Here is a 22,920-nt window from a genome sequence, read left to right on the forward strand (position 1 = left end):
ATATTCACAAATACAAATTATTGCTAATATTGAATTCATTATACCTTAGGAATATTTCACACCTAAAGGGAGTTATAATTGATAAGAGCGTCTACTCCGGCATTGTTGGAATCTGAACATTTATTCAGGATCAAAGGCACACGCCCAGGTTCGAATCCTGACGAGGGCAGAATCACCTATCAATCACAACTCGCTTTGGGTGTAAATTTTTTTTCCGAGGTATAGTGAAATGGATATGAAGGGATAGATGTAGCCTGATATAATACGTGAGAAAAGGTCACAATTAGCCAAGAGTTACCAACTTATCAATCAGCTGTCATGGTGGAGATGGGTTGGTATCGAATCTGAGTACAGAACCTGAATTCGACAGGAATATGGAGAGCTGAGTCGACATCAACTTACTTCTCTCTTGACAGCCGAGTGGTCAAAGTTCACTGTTTGTCGTTGTATCTACACCCCAAAAAGGCCCATGTTCAAATCCTAGCTGGGGCAGAACTTATCATTTATTATTCCATTTCCGTGGAAGTTATTCGCAAGGTTTAGTGAATTCAGATATTATACTACATGTGTCAAATTATTTTCAATATAAAAAAGTCATACATTTATAAGTGATAAACATTTCTACATATATATATATATATATATATATATATATATATATATATATATATATATATATATATATATATAGAGAGAGAGAGAGAGAGAGAGAGAGAGAGAGAGAGAGAGAGAGAGATCCGAGAATTGTAATAACCTCAATAGAATTCTTCACATTTTTTGGGATGAAGAATTTGAGAGAGAGGGCATTGATTATTACAAGTATGTAAACACACACATATAAATATTATATATATATATATATATATATATATATATGTGTGTGTGTGTGTGTGTGTACATATAATATATATATATATATATATATATATATATATATATATATTATATATATTTTATATATATATAAGAATTTGATTTTTAAAAAGACCTCATTCAAACTTAATGATTATCAGAAATATAAATTGTGATTATTACAAGGGTACTATATAATGTGGACTGTTTGTCCAAGAAAGCAAACAATAAAAACTCATTAGATACCATCCAGTTTGAATGAGGTCCTTTAGTAATTCTACTAATGCACAGAACAATTGTGTATGTGATAAAGTTAATATATATATATATATATATATATATATATATATATATATATATATATATATATATATATATATATATATATATATATATATATATATATATATTGGGGAAAGTTCAAAGCTGACCAAATCTAAGAAAATATACGACGAACTTAGATATTGCCAAAACGCGAAAGGTTGAAATCTCGAACTGAACGATTGCTACATTTGTCCATTTATCCGAAGGAAGTTTCACTATCTTTGCGGTGAAAACGAAAAGCACGACATTTACGAAAATACCCGAATATCCATTCTCAGAGCTGCTAGTCAGTGACGTAGACTGTGCGTTTCCTCTGCATAGAGGGGCAACGCCTTTCCACGCCACTGAAGAGACCGGAATAGATGGTGTCGCAAAGTAACAGCTGAAACTTTTCAGTGACCCAAAACTCATTAAGAAGATTAAGAATGTCCGCCGACGCCGGTGGCACATTCTTGAAAGCAGGGAAAACTTGGCGAAAACTATTTATACTTTCTCATTCACTTGCTCCCATGAACAGAAGATAACACCAACAGACAGCTTCGTAGATAGACAGAAAGATGGATTATTTTATTCGCCACAGACCTTTGTGCAATGGTATTTACATTCCCTATCATTTGGTCCAAAATACAATAACTTCAAACACAGAGCTATACATCAAAACTTCTAATGCTTAAGTAATATTAATACAAGATGTAAAAATATTAAAGAAAACAATACTTTAACCATGACATCCATGAACAAAACGACGTATTAAGATGAGAGTCCCAAGAAATATCGAAAACTTTTACTACTATCATCCTTATGCTCAGGTGCTACGAATATCAGCTACCATGAATACCTTGGAGGAAGCATAAGTAAGATAAAAACACGCACACACAAATTTACTAAACGAAGCGAAAACGACCGTACAATCAATTCTTCCTTCCTTGCACGTAGAGGTGCTGATTTCTAAAACTACAAGTAGTTCTCAGTGTCGTCTTTTTATGCTTGTACGGTGATAGTAATAGTCGTTCTGATTTGTACAACAAACTACGTGAATCTGATACCAAATTTATCTATTTAATTTCTAATATGTAAACATAAATAAACACATTTAACGTTCAAAGTACGCTCTGTCAGTTCCACCTACTGATAAGAACCCGGCCGTAGTCATGACAGAATGCGTGAGGCAAACGCAAGCACGAACTCTGCACCAAAGGCAAAAGGATAGTGGAGGATGACCTCCTGATGACATTATCCTTGGCGCGTCCGCTGGAAAAGCGGCGATATCTACCAGCGGTGGGGGAGGGCCTGTGAAAGGCCATAGGTTAGCAATATATAGATTCATTCCTTTATTGTTACTCTCGAAGCGTCGCTCAAAATATGTGATGAATGAAACTCGTGAAATATCTGGGCTGAATGTCAAAGATCGGTGAAATACACTTCAACACCAACAAAGGCCACTATCTTTCACAATTGAACACATCCTGTGTGTGTGTGTGTGTGTGTGTGTGTGTGTGTGTGTGTGTGTGTGTGTGTGTGTGTGTGTGTGTGTGTGTGTGTTCAGTTTGTTGGAAGAGCGACAGGACTAATTTAAAACTGAATCCATTTCTGCTTGTAACATGAAATAACCTTAAAATCAGGACATGCGAAATGAACGCGAGGTTCATGATACTTACTTTGGAAGTAAATGCCTCTGAAAATCACTGACAGCAACGAGGACTGGCAACCCGAATCTACCAAGACAGAAACTCGGTCCTAAAAAAATAAGAATATTAAAATCATTTATGATACATAATGTCTAAGAAATTAAAAAAAAAAAAAATGTGGGTGCCCCACAGACAAACACACGCTTTCCATTTACAGAACATAACCAAATTAACGGCGACAATCAAATCGAGCTAGAAATCACACTCTAAATAGGTTATGAACCCGCCCCACCCCAAAAAAAAAGGACTTCAAAGGGAAACTCAGCAAATGCATGATGCAAACAGAAATAACAAACAAAAAGCAAAGTATTTATATACAGGAACAAAAAACAATCTTGATCAAAGCTGTTAGAAGAGGGGAAAAATTGAAGCTGGGCTTGTTACCCTGGAACCTTTGAGTAACCTTTTGTACGCAATGTGAATAAACTTCGGAAATGTTAAAGGACTAAAAAGGAAAAACCAGTTACGAGTGCAATAAGCCTCAAGTGCTATGGAGGCCGAATGCCCTGGAATGGCATCGACTCTGTAAATAAGATATGATATCAGTGACGCTCAAATCACATGATATGGAAGAAAGTGCCACAATCACGTGTTTATGGATTTAAAATCTGATTTTTAAAAGTGTCCTGTTTAAGGTAAGGTGTTTGTCAAATGAACTGAATAGCCTATTATCGTCTGAAGGGTTTCTGTGCAAGTCATCGAAGACGATGACATCATTGCCATGTAATTCAAGTCTTTCCTTCTACTGGACATTTTCCGCCTCCCAGTTTCGCGACTAAAAGCACCCATGACGTCACGCTGTCCGGTGTCAGAAGCCTCTTGTTCCCTTCCCTGGCAGGCGATGCAGCAATCTTCTGAACAGGACAATTATTATACATGTACAGTAGATGTTGATCCCTTTCAATTTACGAGAGAGGCTACAACTGACCGGAAGGGCGAAGCTCCTGTGAGTAATGTATTCAACTTATTGTTACCTGCTGTTTATTGATTCCTTTATTTTTATTATTCACCGTACTTCTGTTTTATCTCTCACATTCTTTTTCGTAAACGGATAATCTGTCGCGTGGATGCAAGTGAATGTCTAGACAGTAAGAGAAATACGAATAAAACATGTATTTGAACACGTACTCGCATGAATGAGTTCTTACTATATAAACGGTGGGTGTACAGTCGAATCAGATTACTAAACACCTTTGTGTACAGCACACCGAAAGGGGACGTCCAAACGCGAAATATCCAAATATAGACAAGTAGAACTCTTTGAAGCACAGGTGAGAACGGGATGGGAGGCGTATTAGAAAGGTGACAACCGCAATGACTTTCCCTTTCGGGGAGGAACCTCCCATCCTACAATTAAAAGGCCTTTAAGGTCACTCGCTGCCTCTCCTCAAATGGGACCTTCAGCTCAACGACCCTCCTGCCTTTTCGGCGTCACTGCATCGTCATGAAATCTGAGAAAGGAAAGTCGGCGTTTTCATGACATTTACTCTCTCTCTCTCTCTCTCTCTCTGGTTTAATGACATATCCAATGCCAGCATTAGCGATAATAATGAGCATCATCATCATCATCATCATCATCAACATCGCGGGTACGTCGGTGAATGTGTGACTAAGTATGACCCCACTCACATGACCCAGGCGAACCCGATATATCGATATACCCGACGCACCAAGGCTGACTTTGTCAACTCCCGTGGGTGCCCATCGTCCTCCTCTTCCATTATATAATGGCGTGCTGTTCATCTCTTACTGCAAAGGTGACACAATAAATAAGAACAACCCACTTCATGTCTTACAGAAGTTCTCATAATTAAAAGTTCCTCGTTGGACGAATCGGCAGAGTTCTCGGCTAGCACTCTGCTAGGTCCGAGTTCGAGTCCCCGGACGGCCAATGAAGAATTAGAGGAATTTATTTCTGGTGATAGAAATTCATTTCCCGTTATAATGTGGTTCGGATTCCACAATAAGCTGTAGGTCCCGTTGCTAGGTAACTAATTGGTTCATAGCCACGTAAAATAAGTCTAATCCTTCGGGCTAGCCCTAGGAGAGCTGTTAATCAGCTCAGTGGTCTGGTTAAACTAAGGTATACTTAACCTTCTCATAATTAAAGGTGTAATCAAGACGAACACTATTATGATTTTAACTTTTCTTTTATCAAATGACAAAGCGATTAGGAATATTAGTTAAACGTAACGAATATTAATAATAATAATATTAACTAAAGCACTAAGACGAATAATATTTTTGTAATGACGCAACGAATAATATTTTCTGAATAGAATGAACAAGGTCGTGCCTGGAACAATATTATCCAACAATAAAGACAGCGCCAGTAAGCAAGGAATATATATATATATATATATATATATATATATATATATATATATATATATATATATATATATATATATATATATATATATATATATGACATGTAGCACAAACAGTCCCTCAAGACGAGTGTCGTCAAATTTCAATCGAAGGTGATTTCACATACTCGAGCGAAACTGTTTTGCAGTTCTGGGAAAATGTAAAAGAAACCTAAGAAACGGCAGGTAAAAGTTGTGGCTGCAGTAATGGGCAACCTAACTCATAACAAGCACATTACTGGTGGCAATAATGGCAACAACAGCTGTAACACCAAAGCAACTTTTCAGCAACAACGGCAGCCTTTCCATGGGGAAGCATTTCACAAACGCGGCGCTCCGTCTTTCTTCATTAGCCGGTTACCGCGGCGACCTTACTCTTTTGAAAGGGAACCAGGTGTAAAAACGTGATGGAAACTATGGTAAAAAGAATCATAACACTAACTCATAGCAGCGATATCCCTCAACTAGTTGTGTTACGTAGCCATCCGATTCACCAGCGATCAGCATAAAACGAGCAGCCAAAAATTGTCTTCATCAAGGTCGTTTAGAGAATGACAAACATACATAAGGGATTTTCTTTTTTTTAATCATTTATAAACAAGAAATCCAGATTCTAAAGGCACACTGCAGATAAAATATATCAAATAAAATCAGCGGCAATTCCAGATCAAATGATAAAGGGGAGCAAAAACGTCAATAAAATTGTGACGGTGTAAGCTATCAAGTGATCAGATCAATGTGTCAGAACAAGACGCTTATTCAATTCTGATCCGTTGGCGCCATCAGCAATGATCGTTTCGTGTTCATCTACTCGAATAGGTTGTGGATCTTCTCTTATACAAACTCACTGGTAAAACCTGCTGGAAAGACATCATCTGATTTCCCTGAGTTTTTGTTGACATTTCATGGTAGTTTCATCGTTTTGCTGAAGGAAGATTATGTGACCTAATTGCGAAGCCTTGCTGGTTGCTATTTGCTATTTATTTATTAATTATTAACAGCAACATTCTTACCATTTACATGTCATGCATCTCTTTTAGCATTTACGCCATCATTATGGCTGACATATCAGACGGACGATTTTATCGCTGTACGAGGAGTAACTAAAACTAAATTATATGAAAAAGCATTGCAAGGTGTGGAGTTTAAAAGTCGTGTGAGAAGTGCTTACCACATGACGCTATTAGCAAGTTAGTTCTCGGCAGCTAACTAAGCTTTGCGCATGCAAGTGGCAATTCTGACTTTTAAATACAAATTTTCCAGAATTGACGCTTCTGTTTCAAAGACATTAATTTGGCATTGTTGAAAATAAGTTCCTCTAATGATTACATGGGGTTACGCTAATGGTTGTTTTTATGGCTCGAAGTGGGTCTCCTAGATGATTTTGAAGCATGTAATCTTTGCTTGTTGCGAACGATGATTTCACAAAACTTCAAGATGTTTTAAGTTTATCCTGAGTCGCAGAATACTCTTGAGTTTTTGTGTTTAATATTACCCCCTCTGCAAGTCCAAGGGAAATAGGAAACGTTTTACTTTAATACCACAACCACTCCCATGTGCGCCGTGTTTAATACCAGCCGCATCGGAATGAATGTTAAAACATAAACAAAAGACGGTAAATATCACGGTAACAGTAAATTTGCAACACATTTCAGTGTACATTTCATACTGAGCATATTAGGGAGACTTGAGAAACCAGCATAAAAACTTTAATAAAGAGTTGTGGTAATAAAGTGAAATAATACTCCACATAAAATAATTAAGATACTTTAGCCATAGCTACAATATTTGTTATGAGCAGGACCTCTTCTTTCACAACATGTTATGAGACTTGCACAACTGCCCAAGAGTCTCTCTAGGGTAGTAAACCCCGTATATGATGTAGTTTATAGATGTGATTACAGATTCTAAACCACTGGACGCAACATGTCCTTTCTATGAAGCCTCTTATGATTTGGTGGGCGATTTCGACTTAATTCTAAAGCACTTAGGAACCATAGTCATTCAAGTGTTCGGTGATTTGATATTGTGTAGAGTCGTTTGACGATTTTTCATATGGCCAGCTTAACAAGAATATGTATCTCCTGAACTTTTCTTGAGAAGATGACTGCTTCTTTAAACAAAACTTTGGGGGTTGGAAGAACCCTAATGTGTAACTGCCAATGCCTCTCGTGCTGGTAATGACGATTCTCAAGCCAGCTAGGAATCACATCTCAAAACTGTTTCTGAAGCTCTGGTTCTCCGACAGGAAAATTCGTGACAACTTTCAATGCCTATCGAATTTTCTTACCTCACAGACGCCAATGCTCATGGTTCTGCTGTTTCACCATTTACAATATTCTCTCATTGTAAGATCAGTAACGCTGTTGTCTCCTTCAGGACCAACAGAAGTCTCTTTAAGAATTTTTAAAGAGACCTTTTGTAAGGTCTCTTTCAGGAATCTGTAGAGGGCATGCAGCTTGCGCCTTGTTGTATACTTACCTAATTTTAATACCTGGGTTTAGCCAGCAACTTCGAAACATTTTATGGGGTGCCTTTGTTCTCATAACAACTTCATCCCAGTCCAACCCTTAAAGCTACCATCACACAGCTCAACTTCTGCCATAATTACAGTACGAAGGAAGAACTTCGTTCCTAACTCAACTTTCTACATCAACTCGTTTCTCATTTTTCATTTAGATCAACATTCTGTCTTCTGCAAGGCAAGATCCACCGATCGTGTAATCTGCAAGATAAGAATTACCCATCCTACATGGATGGTCATTTATTTTCTTTCGTAACCCCTTAATATTCATTGTAGATGTGGCACGTCATGTTCTCTTTTCCCAGTTCTAATGATGTTCATGTGTTGTTTTCACCCGTCTTCTCTTCCATTAATAAACTGCTGGTATCTAATTCGAAAATCTACCGTTACTGCGTGTGATTAATTCAAGGGCTTCTACTTTGTCCACAAAAACAATACCATAAAACACTGCTTACTTTTGCAAAATTTCTCCTCGGAAAGCTTCAGCGTGACAAACCAATTATCTGACCAGCAAAATATACCAGAATCTTACACCACAGAAAGGAATGTTTATCAGAAGAAAAACTAATAATAGAAAACTTTCCTACATGCAGATTTATGCAACAGAGAAAAGCAAATCAAATATGGAAATACAACACACTGGCTGATTACCACTTTCCACACACCAATTACCAGTTTTCCTGCTGAATTCTAAAAACAGAAGGCATACACTGGATCTGTCTCTTGTCTAAAATATAAATATTTCTTATAGGACTGCCTGATAAATCTTAGATTTCATAATGCATATGTATATGAATAGGAACCGGCAGGGAAGCAAAACCATAACCGTAAAATCCCTGAGCTAAAACAAAAAACGATATTTACTATGGATGGCACATGGCAGCATCCATATGCGCGGTGGTCAAAAGATCTCTCCCGGAGTAGAGCATCGAAACCTTATGCCGGAGCTGCCACAGTCCTCGTAAAATCATTTTTCGGCGTCATAAAGAAAGACGTAAACCTTCTCCTTTATCCACTTCCTTAATTGCTCTATTTTTGAGAGCGCAAGAAGCCTCGAGTAAATGCCAGACGCACAACACCAGATTAGAGGGGAAAAAAGAAGTCGAATCGATATCGTCAGGACACTTCAGCATCTCTCCTACGTGTCCTCCCATATATGCTCACCTCCCTTATAAAGTTCGTCGTCTCATTCTTGGCATTCACCCTGTCACACGCTCATTTACATCACAATTCTTGGTGACGTGTCAGTCGCATGACTCGAGACTTTCTTTCGATTCCTAACAAATACATAAATCGATTAACGCAGACTGAATTTAACAAATACACACACACACACGCACACATAAACTTACAAGACTGATTCTGCAGGTCTCCTGGTCATCAAGAAAGAACTCTGTTTTTTGCTCTTTCACGTGAGGGAGTGAAGCTTATTCCTCCAGTAAATGGCGCTTTTTACCTCGTTCCATGTGAATGACTTTAGCATTCTGAATAATAATAATAATAATAATAATAATAATAATAATAAGTTATCACTATCGTTTGATCAACTCCGGCTTTGTCTTTCCTTCCCAGATGAAATGCGGCGCTCAGCTGTACATGAAAATTGTGTAAATTCCTGTACACTGAAACCTTACGGCTTTTTCCCTTAGTAAAAATGTTACGTCGACATACACGTCAAATTTCAAACAAAAAAACTTTACCACACACCCAACAATACTCTCTCTCTCTCTCTCTCTCTCTTTTACACTGTGAGAAAATAGGGGGGTGGAAGACATGAGGAGCTTGGAGGAGGGTAGGAATTATTAATCGTGTGGGTTTGGGGAAGAAGGGGTTAAGAGGAGGTCAGTGCAACAACCCCCTAACCCCAGGGAAGGTCCCTGAGCCTTGGTAATAAATGCATCGGCATGCTTCTCACGATCTTGTCCCCCTACTGTACCTCCTCCTCCTCCCCCCCCCTTCCCCTTCACCCTCCTTCCCTTCCATCTCCTTCCGTCCTTTCCTCCATCCTCTCCCGAACAGAATTCTACCTACCATCGCCTCTATCACCGGACTACCTTCCTCACGGAACGAAAATCAGTGAGTAGCAGACGGAATTTTAAATCTCGAAGGCCTTCGGACTTTCTCATGGCTCATTTTTTTTTTTTTCGTCTCCGCATTGCAAGTGCTTTTGAGGTTTGTAAGCTTAATCTGAGGGAGATTACAAATTAATCTCCCGCTAATCTGTTTTTGTAATGAAGAAAAAACTTGAAATGAATGGACTAGAATGTCATCTGCGCCCTCAAGTTTCAAGAAACGGAAGGTGGTACCGACAGCGTTTAATCAATGCCATGACTTAGACGTTTGTTTCAGATAAACGGAATGCGATCCTTCAAAAAAAAAAAAAAATGTTACACTATCCCGAATGTCTGGGTTCCCACAATTCTTGCAGTAGAAGGAGATGTTGATTCCGAGTGCACCGCTGTCATCATTTCGCAGAGAAAAATGGGCAGTTTAGCTCGGACAGCTCCTCTGTAAAATATACCCGTGAGAACCTCGCAAAGAAAATGCAACGTAAGACCCGACACCTCCCACTCTCTTCAGACAGTCAGCGAAAACATTCGACAGACGCCGCGTCGCTCGGGGCTACAGCTTACGCTTGGTGCTTTCTTTTTCTTCTTCTCTTCACTCCGGACTGTTACTGTTATAAAGCTGATAGGTCAACCATAATCTGAGTGATATACATAAATACGCAAACACACACACACACACACACACACCATAATCTGAGTGATATACATAAATACGCAAACACACACACACACACACACACACACACACACATATATATATATATATATATATATATATATATATATATATATATATATATATATATATATATATATATATATATATATATATATATATATATAATTTATATATATAAGTCTATATATATATTATATATATATATATATATATATTATTCATCTCATACTTCATCTCAGATGGTCGAGCGCAAAGCGATACTTTGTTAATAAAGCGTGAACTGAGACCTGAGCACGTTTCGTGAAAACATGGAGGTTTTATCATCTTCATCATCTCCACTATTTCTATGTTTTACATGACCTGTTGGCTATGACCTGCCAGCGAAAATGTGCAGCTTCTGTTAGAAACGAGAGAGAGAGAGAGAGAGAGAGAGAGAGAGAGAGAGAGAGAGAGAGAGAGAGAGAGAGAGTCTAATTCAGGCACCAAAATTAAACATCTAATGAAGATTCACGAATTTGAAATAACCTATATTCAACTAGTATATACTTACCTGATCATGACCTGTACCTGACCACGGGGCAGCTAAGCTGGCCCTTGAGTTCTCAAAAGACTAGACACGCGCCCAAAAAATCACGAGCACCACATTTCGAAACGAGCTGCCACAAGGCTTTCGTAAACAGATTACAGACTAGCCTTTGCTCGTGAGAACACTTGACAAAGATTAGCCAACCACTTTCTACAAAGCATGTAAGGTCAGTGTATATTGTAGATTTTAACAAATAATTCAGTAAATGAACGAGCGTGGTGAAATATAAGCCGCGCTCAATAGAAAAACGTGAATGACACAGAGTGGAGAAATACAGATGATAATCTTGGCTGTGAGTTAAGTCTGATTATCATCAGCATAATCTAGGGTCCGAAATAAGATTTTAAAAGTAAAACACATCTAGTTTCTCTTCAGGAATCCAAGAATCTTATCCGAAATCTCATTGGTTTCGAAGTACATTAAATGACGACCGCTCTACTTAGCTTTAAAATGCAACATCATTAATCAGACGCCGAGACTAAAACAAGATACCTCGGCAACACCCATAATGTAATGAGAAACTGTGAGGAAACACGCAAAAAGAACACTATGAATTCTTAGCTTTCCTAAACAGTGCTTTCCCAAGTATGCGTCATTTCACTATTAAACTTCTAAAACATCAAGCAAACTATCAGCTCCTTCTTGGGGATTTGAAGAGCGTTTTCTTGCTAATGGTAAGCTAGTAAGTTAGGAAGCTTAGTCCAAGAGATAATACGCACACACTTTCAGAGTTTGTAAATCAGAAGGCTGTTCCTGACTATGCCTGAAAACGAACCTTTTAAGTGATCATTTACAAGATCTGCTCGCCCGTCTCCGAACTCGGTTCAATTCGATATTTTCGTGTGTGTGTGTGTGTGTGTGTGTGTGTACGCAAGTGTATAACAATGTACTTGCATTAGGGTATGTAAACAGTATGTTGGAACACACGAAAGCAAAGTTCATCGTAATTAAGTCTTCTAACTACACTAAGTGAATGGCCTCTATTACTTGGCTGCCATTTGTTCGTTATGCTAATCTACAGATGTTCCTGATGCTTCTATTTTCATCCATTCTCTCATCGGTAAGTGACAAGGAGTTACCATGACACACACACATACATACATACATACATACATACATACATACATACATACATACATACATATATATATATATATATATATATATATATATATATATATATAAATATATTAATACTACTCTTTAATACCACTCACTGTATATACAAAATATTAACAATAAGTATACCAAAGGGATCATCCTTAATTACTTAATTCATAAAAAAGATGTCTAGTTCTTTTTCTTACCTAAAGAGGTCTTTAAAAAAAAGGTGGGGGGGGGCTCTTTGTTCCCATGATCAGCCAAGTCACAAGGAAGATCAAAGCGATGACTGCGTGGTCACTCTCCCTCCGGAGACGAGAGGGCGAAAGCGAGAGTGATCAGCAACACCTCTTGAACGATTATGGCACAGCTGTGGGACTGGGAATCTCAGGTCTTAAAATCAGTGTCGAGAAGACAACTGTTGAAATGAGATACAAACATGAAATTTGAATTTGCACTGACTGAAGGATTTTTAGCATTAACCATTTATTTCCACAAGTCCCCAAATAGGACAAGGGACGCGTCCAGGTTTTCAGAGAACGGTAATTTCCTATCGCCAATTCAGCATGTTGAAGTACTGTCTTATATCGTGTTCATATTTGGAACTTCCCAACAAATGATTATTTAAGCTGGGGTGTTAGAAATGCAATAGCGCCGAAAGTTTGTTGAGATGCACGGCTAATTTTTCATCAAACGATCAGCAAGACGTCATAATGGGGAAAGTGTACCTCACAACTTTCGATGTTGGTTGCTTTGCGTTCATGCAGAGCGTAATTCCTTTCCTTTTCAACGTCAACCCGGCCCGCGGCAAGCACACAAAGCCACTTCTGAGGTTTCACACTCGGTTTGATGGAAAACTTACAACGTCGGTACTTTCGACGATGAAACAACACTCGACAAAAACGCCAAGCAACTTCGCAAACGTTTAATAAAGGCCGGACGACGATGATGATGATGATGATGATATGAGGCACTGGTCGATTGCAAGTTGCCCAAGTTGCAAAGCTTTGAGTCGAACGGGAGGGGAAGGCTAAAGGACAAGAGGAGGAGGAGGAGGAGCACGACGAAGGGCATGATACCAAAGGAGCCGGTAACCGGGTCGAGGTTAGTTTCCCCGCATAGCCAGAGGGTTATGCTCTCATAACAAAGAGCACAACAAATCGAAACCAGTTTCAGGGATGACAGGAAATTATACACACACACACATATATATATATATATATATACATATATATATACATATATATATATATATATATATATATATATAAATATAAATATATATATATATATATATATAGTACATATATAAATATAAATATATATATATATGTAATATATGTATATAATATATTTTATATATATGTATAAATATATATATGAATTATATTTAATTTTATATATGTATACATATATATATATATATATATATATATATATATATATATATATATATATATATATATATATATATATATGTTGTAAGGTGATGAAAAGATCTTCCCACTACAAACTAGGTTTCCCTCATAAAAACTTTAGAAAAAATGCATTGTTTCGCAAAGTTGCAGCAATCATCCACATCACACAATAAGTCCACATAAGAAAAATTCAACAAAAAAAATAGCTTATTACATCAACCCTCTCCCCAGAACCTCTCTCTCTCTCTCTCTCTCTCTCTCTCTCTCTCTCTCTCTCTCTCTCTCTCTCTCTCTCTCTCTCTCTATATATATATATATATATATATATATATATATATATATATATATATATATATATATATATATGTGTGTGTGTAATTATATTTATATATTTATAAACATATGCATATACTGTAATGTAACTGTATATTATATATTATACATACATATATATTATAATTGTATATTATATTTATATATATATATATATATATATATATATATATATATATATAGAGATATATAGATAGAGAGAGAGAGAGAGAGAGAGAGAGAGAGAGAGAGAGAGAGAGAGAGAGCCGTACGCCTAAACGCATAGGATATTTGTCTTACAAAAATATAACAAGCAAAAAGATGCGCCAGTTTCTTCAACGCAATCGAGTTTTCTGTACAGCGTATAAAGCCGCAGTGTCACGATCTTGTTGCAACTGTCTTCGATTGACATCATTACGGGCCTATCGAAGTGCTGCATTATGAAACTCTCAGCTACGACCGGGCAGCGCTCAGTTGTTCCCCAGATGCGGTCAAGTGAAGGTGCGTCGGCGACGCTTCCGGAATTAGACTGGGCTGTGCCAGACATACAATCCATGGCTAACCTTAACATTAAATAAAATAACAACTACGGAGGCTAGAGGGCTGCAATTTGGTATGTTTGATGATTGGAGGGTGGATGATCAACATACCAATTTGCAGCCCTCTAGCCTCAGCAGTGTTTAAGATCTGAGGGCGGACAGAAAAAGTCTGGACGGACAGACAAGTAGGCATTTCAATAATTTTCTTTTACAGAAATCTAAAAAACGAATCTTGTAAAACCACAAATCTAAGAACAACGCCGCTGACCGAGACAGAATCTTCCTGACAATTATATAACTTTAAAGGGTACGAATTCAATAAATACAGCAGTCTATAAGATTCGTAACCAGGTTATGAATGGAACAGCTACACGTAAAAATATATATATATATATATTAAGAGCCTCCATATACATTTGGAAAAGAAAGAAAAACAGTGCAGCATCAACCGTGGGATGCAATAAAATCACTGCACAGTCAGTTGCAACAAACTGCAAATCAACAGTATGTAGGTCGAAATAATGAGGAAATTATCGTCCTCCATAGTGAAAGTACAATTATATGCAAACTTCATGAATAAATGATTCGTTAATAAACATACCCGCCCAAAATTGATGACTAAATTATTGCAATTATATGTTAACTTGGAGAATGCTCTATAGTTTTCTTATGCAATGCCAAGTGAAAACATTCATAATAGTTTGCTTAGTCAAGGCAACCTGCAACGCTACCACCACCGCCACCAACAGCAACAATAGGAACACCTACAACAATGAGAGTAACCACAGAAACATGCAACTCACACTTATGGCTACAAGAGAACGAAGCAAGTTGAGAGGACAAGAAAAAGTAAATCGCCAGACACTGTTACTACATGGGAGAACAAAGTAAGTCGAGAAATCACAAAAAAAAAATCAAAATAAAAAAACAATCAAGCTAACAACCACTAACAACAAAGAGAGAAGAAGAGTACCTTGACTCTGCCTGCGCCCCACGGCCACAAATAGCCCCCAGTAATTGGGCGCTGACGAGAGGAAAGCAACGTACAGCAGTAATTACGTAAGTACGAGGCTGCAGAGCCCCTGTGTATGCAAATAAGGGCGATCTGTTAGCACCAGCGGTGTAATGTAACCATCTTATTGACAGACGCTAACGCAAAGGTTTCGTCACAGCAAAAATAGCGATTTATGGCGAAACTTCATGAGTACCTTAGATGAACGGTACTATGCTTAGCCTTACATTCACTACTAGAGAGTTGCCTGAGTGAAAGAAAAGTGATTTAATGTTTTGAGAAAATATTCAGATATACATCGCAAGTGTCCTCAAGTTCCAAATGTTAAAAAAATGGGGTCCATAAGGCTCTCCTGAAACTTCTTCTTGCTAGAGCATTAGGGTCACAATGCACTCTATATCAGTGAAGGATAAGGACTTATTTGACGCAGAAAAGAGGAGGAATTTCTCCTAAGTAAAAAAGACGAGAAGATCCCACGGCGAACCAGAGAAAATAAAAATTGAATAAAGAAGCTGCAGGTCGTGGATGAGTGAGTGTGTGCGTGTGTGTGCATAAACCAACCGGCCGATTCACTGATTAAGGATAATTGAGCACTAACTGAGGTTGAATCGGTGTAGGATTGTGGGAGTCTGTGGAGAGTTCCTGAAGCAAAGTTTCTCTCTCTCTCTCTCTCTCTCTCTCTCTCTCTCTCTCTCTCTCTCTGACGGTACACTGCGTCCCACCCTGAAGGAAGGATAAAGTAAATTACATGTGGGAAAGTTATCCAAATTCTGTTCGTCACTGGAAGGTATTTGCTATTTACTACCATCGAAGAGACCGAAAAAATGAAGCAAATATTATGACGTAGTTGTGGCCACTCGAGAGGAACAATCTGTTTGGATTTTGTTTGCACCTATAATAAAAAAAAAATTATTGCTATTGCTGAATGATGACAAGGGCACTTAAAAAGGATTTACTTCTAGTTAGTGTGAGACAACGATGAGAACTGAAGCAAGGGAATTTTTAAGTCGTCTTAGGAGGTGGTGTGGCAACTCAAGGTGACAGTGAGAAGAAGAAGAAGAAGAAGAAGAAATGGAGCTTGCTTCCAAAGGCAAGGTGGCCCACGATGACGGGAGCGTAATTAGACTGAATGAAAGCAGCTACAGTCCGCGGGAATGTTTAGAAAAAAAAAATCACGACTCATGACCCTGTTCATGTGGGAGAGCAAACTCCCAAAAGCGAATAGAAGTGAATCAAGGGCAATTGGGGAGGTTTATGGCACACAAGCCGCTCTGATCAAGATAAGCATAGTTTGTTAACGTACGCTTTTCTGTATTTCTCAAATCCATAAAGAACACTACGAATGTCACATATCACAATGACAATACACTGACGTGAAATTCCGTCATGTATTTATTCCAATCTTCTGTAATGAGCTGATTCATTTAATAGAGTGCCATGAGGAGAGTAACTACCAATGCTGAAGGACAAGGATTGCGAAAAACGCAGTTTTTAAAAACGCTTATGCTGTGCAGGCAGAACGACAACAAAGAATATCTTTGCCTGCATAACTTACCAATGAAACAACCAAATAACAGACAACATCATGACTCTTAATAATGAAAATTCAGCTCCTTTCACTTGAGTTAATCTAAGTCTTACAATCCATGGATCTATCTTTTCTCTTTACATGAAAAATTCACGGACAACAATCACACATAATTTTAAAAAGTGAAGCATGGATATGATGGCTAACTGTGTAAAACCATACCGTGTTATTTGCATAGCGAATATTTACAATGAAACATTGGAAATGAAATCAGACAGAAGAAATGAAATCAGACTGATCGAAGCCCAACGGTAATGTCTAGGGCGTCCAGAAAATATCGCTGGAAATTTTCCGTAAAAAAAAAAAAAAAAAAAAAAAAAAAGGTCCGGGCAAACACTCATTATAATGGAATCAATTTTCATAAGCTGGCAGACAAACTGCTCAGTCCTCCTTTATCTTCTCTCTTGCTTTAACGGCTTTTTGATTTTGTTTGGCAGCAGTGCGTTGCCTTTTGTTGTCGCCTTTTATGCAGGAACAAAATATAATCTTGAAAACACCTGATTTGCAGTGGTAGTTAGTAAACAACCCATTTTTCTTTAAATGTCCAAGCCATTGATTGGATTAAAGCTGCTGTCATGATAAATCATCTCCCCTGCGAAAGGCTTCGCAATGATCCCTCATTAGAGATTCAAATCACGTTCTGTATTGGCGTTGATGCCACTCTTGGTGAAAACGCGACTTTTTAAAAATATTACTTTTATTTTTCGGGGCAGAGACTTGCGCAGCAACATTCGAATCTGAAGTTTGCTAAATCTTGTGCTTTAGATACTTGCACGAGGCATCGTTGGAGGTTTAGCTAACACTCAAGTTTGACTTCGGTGAATTGTTCTATTCAAAGACTTGGCTAGTCTCAGTTGGATGTCTGTGCAACGTTTGAGTTGAAGCTCTGAGATGAAATTCGACGCTGTTTTGGAATCACTGCGCAGCATTTTAGCTGGACAGTTATAAGACTTATCGTCGAGTCACTGTTGTGCGTCAGAATGATATTCATTAAACATGTAAGGCTGAAAGGTTGAGATTTGGGGTTTTCTACTGCACCTTGGCTGAAGTCTGCCCAGAGTTTGGACGATATCTCGTTCTATGAAACCACTCTAAACACACACACACACACACACACACACACACACACACACACACATACACACCCAAGCTCGCAACGGCAGGTAACTCCACTCCAAAAGAGAGAAATGAATTTCAAACTGATGTCCATACACAATCTCAGTCGGGTTTCTCGTTGATTTAAGGGTTACATGCAGTTAGATCACAGATGGAAATGTAAGTGGTATTCTGGCAGAAATTCAATACGGCAGATGGGGTCCTTCATATTTTCCAACGCCGAAGGCCTATCTTTGAAATTTTCCAAGTTAGTCAAGATCCCCTGTCCAGAGAAGAGATCATACCTATTGTTCATGACAAATAAAATATTCATAAAGATTAAACAACTAGACTGACGGAACTTTCCTGAACCAGATGCACTAGAACTCAGCTCAAGGTGTGTGACAAAATATTTTAAGCGGACCATTTAGTAGTTCCTGCTAGGAACTGTTGTTTATCCGTCATGATCCATATCATGTTGCCTATTTCAAAACTTCATCTTCGAAACTGGCAAAGCTATTCAAAGGCAAAGACAAAAGAAGAGTATCGCTACTTATTGCCGCTAAAATATACATAATATATTAATTCATGGAAGCGAGTTGCACAAGAACTCCCCTGGAATACAACAAAAGAATTTGAGAGCGATACATTCCGAGGTTTTTCTGGCCAGGTCAGTAAACCTTAGTTTAACCAGACCACTGAGCTGGTTAACAGCTCTCCTAGGGCTGGTCCGAAGGATTAGATTTATTTTACGTGGCTAAGAACCAACTGGTTACCTAGCAACGGGACCTACAGCTTATTGTGGAATCCGAACCACATTATGACGAGAAATGAATTTCTATCACCAGAAATAAATTCCTCTAATTCTTCATTGGTCGGTCAGAGAGTCGAACGCTGGGCCAACAGCGCGCTAGCCGAAAGCTCTACCCACCCCTCCAATGAAGAACTTTTTCTGGCCAGGAGCGCAGCAGTGGCATCAGCGGCGCTTTGGAGATTTTGTTTCCTTCCTCAACCTTGGTCCTATCCAAGGTCCAAAGAAGGCTTTCTTTGAACCTTGGTTCTATCAGTACATCTAAATTCGAAGCTCTGCCCTGAAGGCTGCTCATAACGATCCAAGTTCCAAGGCCGGAGAAAAGTTAGAAAAATGGGATTAATCCCATATGGAATATGAAATATGGAATATGTAATTTAGGCCAAAGGCCAAGCGCTAGGACCTATGAGGTCATTCAGCGGTGAAATGGAAATTGAGAGTAGACAGGCTTTAAAGGCGTAACGGGAGGAAAACCTCGCAGTTGCACTACGAAACGAATGTTAGGAGAGGGAAGAAAGTACGATGGAAGAAAGGGAATATGAACGGAGGTAAACTAAAAGGAAAGATGACTACTGTGCTTCGTGCGCTAACATAGTTTAGGAGTGAGCAGCAGAATGCAAGGATTCGAACGCGGTGAATTTTAAATATGGTTGCAGCAACTTAACAGTAAGAGCGAACCAGATTTACATGCTTTAAAATCGTCTTTCACCCATTTAAAGGAAAACTGCTATTCAAAGGGTACAACGCCACATGAAGCAGAGACATTTAAAGCCAGGCGCAAGACGGAAGCGTTATTGAAATCTGACGAAACGAGAGAGAGAGAGAGAGAGAGAGAGCTCGTCGTACAGTAATCTTGCTCTTGAAAGTTCCCCCCAAGATGTAAGCAGCCGCTGCTCTTAAGGAAACGAAGCTCGTTAGCCGTTCATCTCTACGGCAGCCAAAATAATGAAAAACTTGTCCTTATCACAGCCCACGCCTGGTCTTTTTCAGGCGATGCAATGGGCCACCAGCAGGTGCGAAGGGCTTCATGTTGAAACCCTTTTCCAGTCCTACCCGATTTGTGGAAAAGTAAAAAAATAATAATGATAAATAAAAATCAGTGGCTGCGGCAGAGGCCATTCAGATGATCGCCCACGCTCGGGTAACCCCCACAACCTTTCGACCGATTCTCTAGTTTTCTTCCATTTCATCATCTCTCTCTCTCTCTCTCTCTCTCTCTCTCTCTCTCTCTCTCTCTCTCTCTCTCTCGTCGGCCCTTCCAAAGTCTCGATACTCTCCCGTCCTTTTTCGTTCAGTTCCCTTCTTGTAATAGATTTAACCTTATCTTCCCCTACAACTCGATCCTTAAATTCTTCAATTCTACAGACTAATAACTACACTACGGTTTTATCCTGAATTCTGTTAAGTTCCTTTCCATAAATTATGATGTATTTTCTTTATCCAGCACTACAGTCTTGGCCTAGTCTCTTCGTTTTTAGAAGCCAGGCTCCATACTTAATATCTTATCCAAGGAAAATTCTTAAAGAGATTTTAGTCTTTTATGACATGGTAATTTATTTCTGCGCCCTCCCCTGGCCATGTTCTTCGTCATTTTCAGGTTTCTTATTTTTTCCTGCGTTCTACTTCCCAAAGGTCTCTTGCTTTCAACTGAGCTTAACAGTGTTTTAGTCCTTAATTCTCTTTCATCGGCTGGAATTTGAAAGGTCGGCGATGACATTCATTTCTATCATTTCTAGCAACATGAAGACAAATCAGGGAGGCAAAATGAATGTCAAGAATAACACAATGAATGCAATCTCTTCACGCATCGACAACTATCTCATACATATGTTAATTTGGAGAGAGAGAGAGAGAGAGAGAGAGAGAGAGAGAGAGAGAGAGAGAGAGAGAGAGAGAGAGAGAGAGAGAGATAATATTTGCAGTTCAGAGCAAAAGCAGCATTTGGCAGTCCGCAACAGAAATCCAACATCAGGGGGCGTTGCGCAATATGCCAATGCAACATGCACACCCCGAGTCCTCATGACAAAAAAAAAGGCCCAAAGACTGCAGCAGATTCTATCAGAGAGAAAGAAGAAAAACAGAAGACTAAAAATGAAAGTAATAACTAAAACAAAGGAGTCTGAAACAGATGACGGTAAAAATGATGCAAAGTAGAGAGGGTCAAATAAAGTGAGGGTGAAGAGAGTAAAGCAACCTAAAGCTGAGAGCCCATAACCAGCCTTGACGGGCACTCGGTCACGGGAAACACTTCCACTCAAACAAACGAAAAAGCAAACTGGCCAGAAGAGATTGACGAGGGCGCCATACACGGCCTCCTCTTCCTCCTCCCCCTCCTCCTCCTCCTCCTCCTCCTCCGTCGTCATCCCACGAGAACCTTATTGCATACCGCACCCACTTTTACGCAAGGGAAAAACAAAGCAAAAAAAGCAGACGAGTACGTGGAATGGAAATAGATGTCACTTCCGTATGTCAAAAGAAATGCCATATCTGAATTCATGTGCGGTGTACTGTACGCATTACTTGAGTCTTTGCAGCGTCCCTTCGGCCCCTAGCAGCAACCCCTTTCATTCCTTTTACTGTACCTCCGTTCATATAAAGTTTCTTCCATCTTACTTTCCACCCTCTCCTAACAATTGTTTCAAAGTGCAACTGGGAGGATTTCCTCCTGTTACACCTTTCAAACCTTTCTACTCTCAATTTTCCTTTCTGCGCAGAATGACCTTATAGGTCCCAGCGCTTGGCCTTTGGCCAAAACTCTATACTGCATTCCATTCCTGAATTCACATATCAAATGAATTTCTGTAGATCATGCGTCCATATGAGCTCGACTTCGCACTCCGCCATCGAACGTGGAAGCACTGAAGAAGTTAATGACAAACGCACAGAAAGAAGACCACCGAGTGCAATAACCTGCCTCTTGGCAAGGCACCAGGTTATTCAACAGCTTGTCATGCAAGGTCAGCGGCCACCCTCAGACGATTATCAAACAAGTTCGGGTTACAGATGCTGTAGTCTCCCTTTATGTATTCGCCAAAAGTTAAAAATGGAAATAACTTTCCTCATAGGCATAAAACTTCTAGGCCACCAGTTTCATCGTACAGTATTATATATATTTATATATATAAATATATACTTATATATATGATATATATATACATTTATATATAAATATAAATATATATCATACTGTACGGTGAGACTGGTGGCCTAGAAGTTTTATGCCTATGAGGAAAGTTATTTCATTATATTTATATATATATATATATATATATATATATATATATATATATATATATATATATATATATATATATATATATATATATATATATATATATATATATATATATATATATATATATATATATATATATATATATATATATATATATATATATAAACCTTTTACAAACGAAAGGTGAAAATAAAATGAGATTCTGGTTAACGTCTAAGACTCACACATCGAACATAAAAATTATCTACCTATTATACTATTCATTTTAAAAAGTGGTATCTTAACCTAACTAACTAGGTGAATGTTGGCCGAAAGATATACTATACAATTCGAATATTAGAGAGAGAGAGAGAGAGAGAGAGAGAGATTCAGGAAGACATCGCAATCAATGCATTAACAACTATCACTGGTCATTAAGAACCTGACGACACATAACATCGTGTGATACAGTGACGTCACTGCAGCCTGACCCAAGACCATGATATACCGGAAGTTCTGGCGACGATCTTACCTCCATCAGACCGGAATACCGCGAAAGAAACCTAATTAATTAGCAGAGTCAATCACTGTAATATACCAAGGACTACCCGGAAAGGCCCGAGAAGGTCAGCAAAAATGAAAAGCCGGGAAACTAATGCAGGATCACACTACGGCACTAGAGCAGAAAAAGTTTCCTGATGCGTCTGACGCCACTCATTGAAAAAGGTCCAAAGATGAC

At 38.6% G+C, this 22,920-nt stretch overlaps 1 protein-coding gene and 1 long non-coding RNA gene across 3 annotated transcripts in view; one reads left to right on the forward strand and one right to left on the reverse strand.

The window, feature by feature from the left end:
* LOC136843772 (uncharacterized) overlaps nt 1–22,920 on the reverse strand; it is a 129,552-nt gene that overhangs the window by 83,858 nt on the left and 22,774 nt on the right. Inside the window, exon 2 of the long non-coding RNA XR_010854670.1 lies at nt 2,835–2,913. This is a non-coding gene — a long non-coding RNA (uncharacterized lncRNA). The remainder of the gene's footprint in view (nt 1–2,834; nt 2,914–22,920) is intronic.
* Nucleotides 1–22,920, forward strand: part of Rap1 (RAS oncogene family member Rap1) — a 126,432-nt gene that overhangs the window by 17,616 nt on the left and 85,896 nt on the right. The window contains exon 1 of one of the 2 annotated variants that reach the window (XM_067112470.1): nt 9,647–9,833. The exons of the other annotated variant lie outside the window; for it this stretch is intronic. Coding sequence (XP_066968571.1) covers nt 9,662–9,833 — 172 coding nt within the window. The 5' untranslated portion in view covers nt 9,647–9,661. Of the gene's footprint in view, nt 1–9,646; nt 9,834–22,920 lie in introns of those variants that run through there. 2 annotated transcript variants of the gene reach the window in all.

This window comes from Macrobrachium rosenbergii, chromosome 12, assembly GCF_040412425.1.
Source record: "Macrobrachium rosenbergii isolate ZJJX-2024 chromosome 12, ASM4041242v1, whole genome shotgun sequence".
NCBI lineage: Eukaryota > Metazoa > Arthropoda > Malacostraca > Decapoda > Palaemonidae > Macrobrachium > Macrobrachium rosenbergii.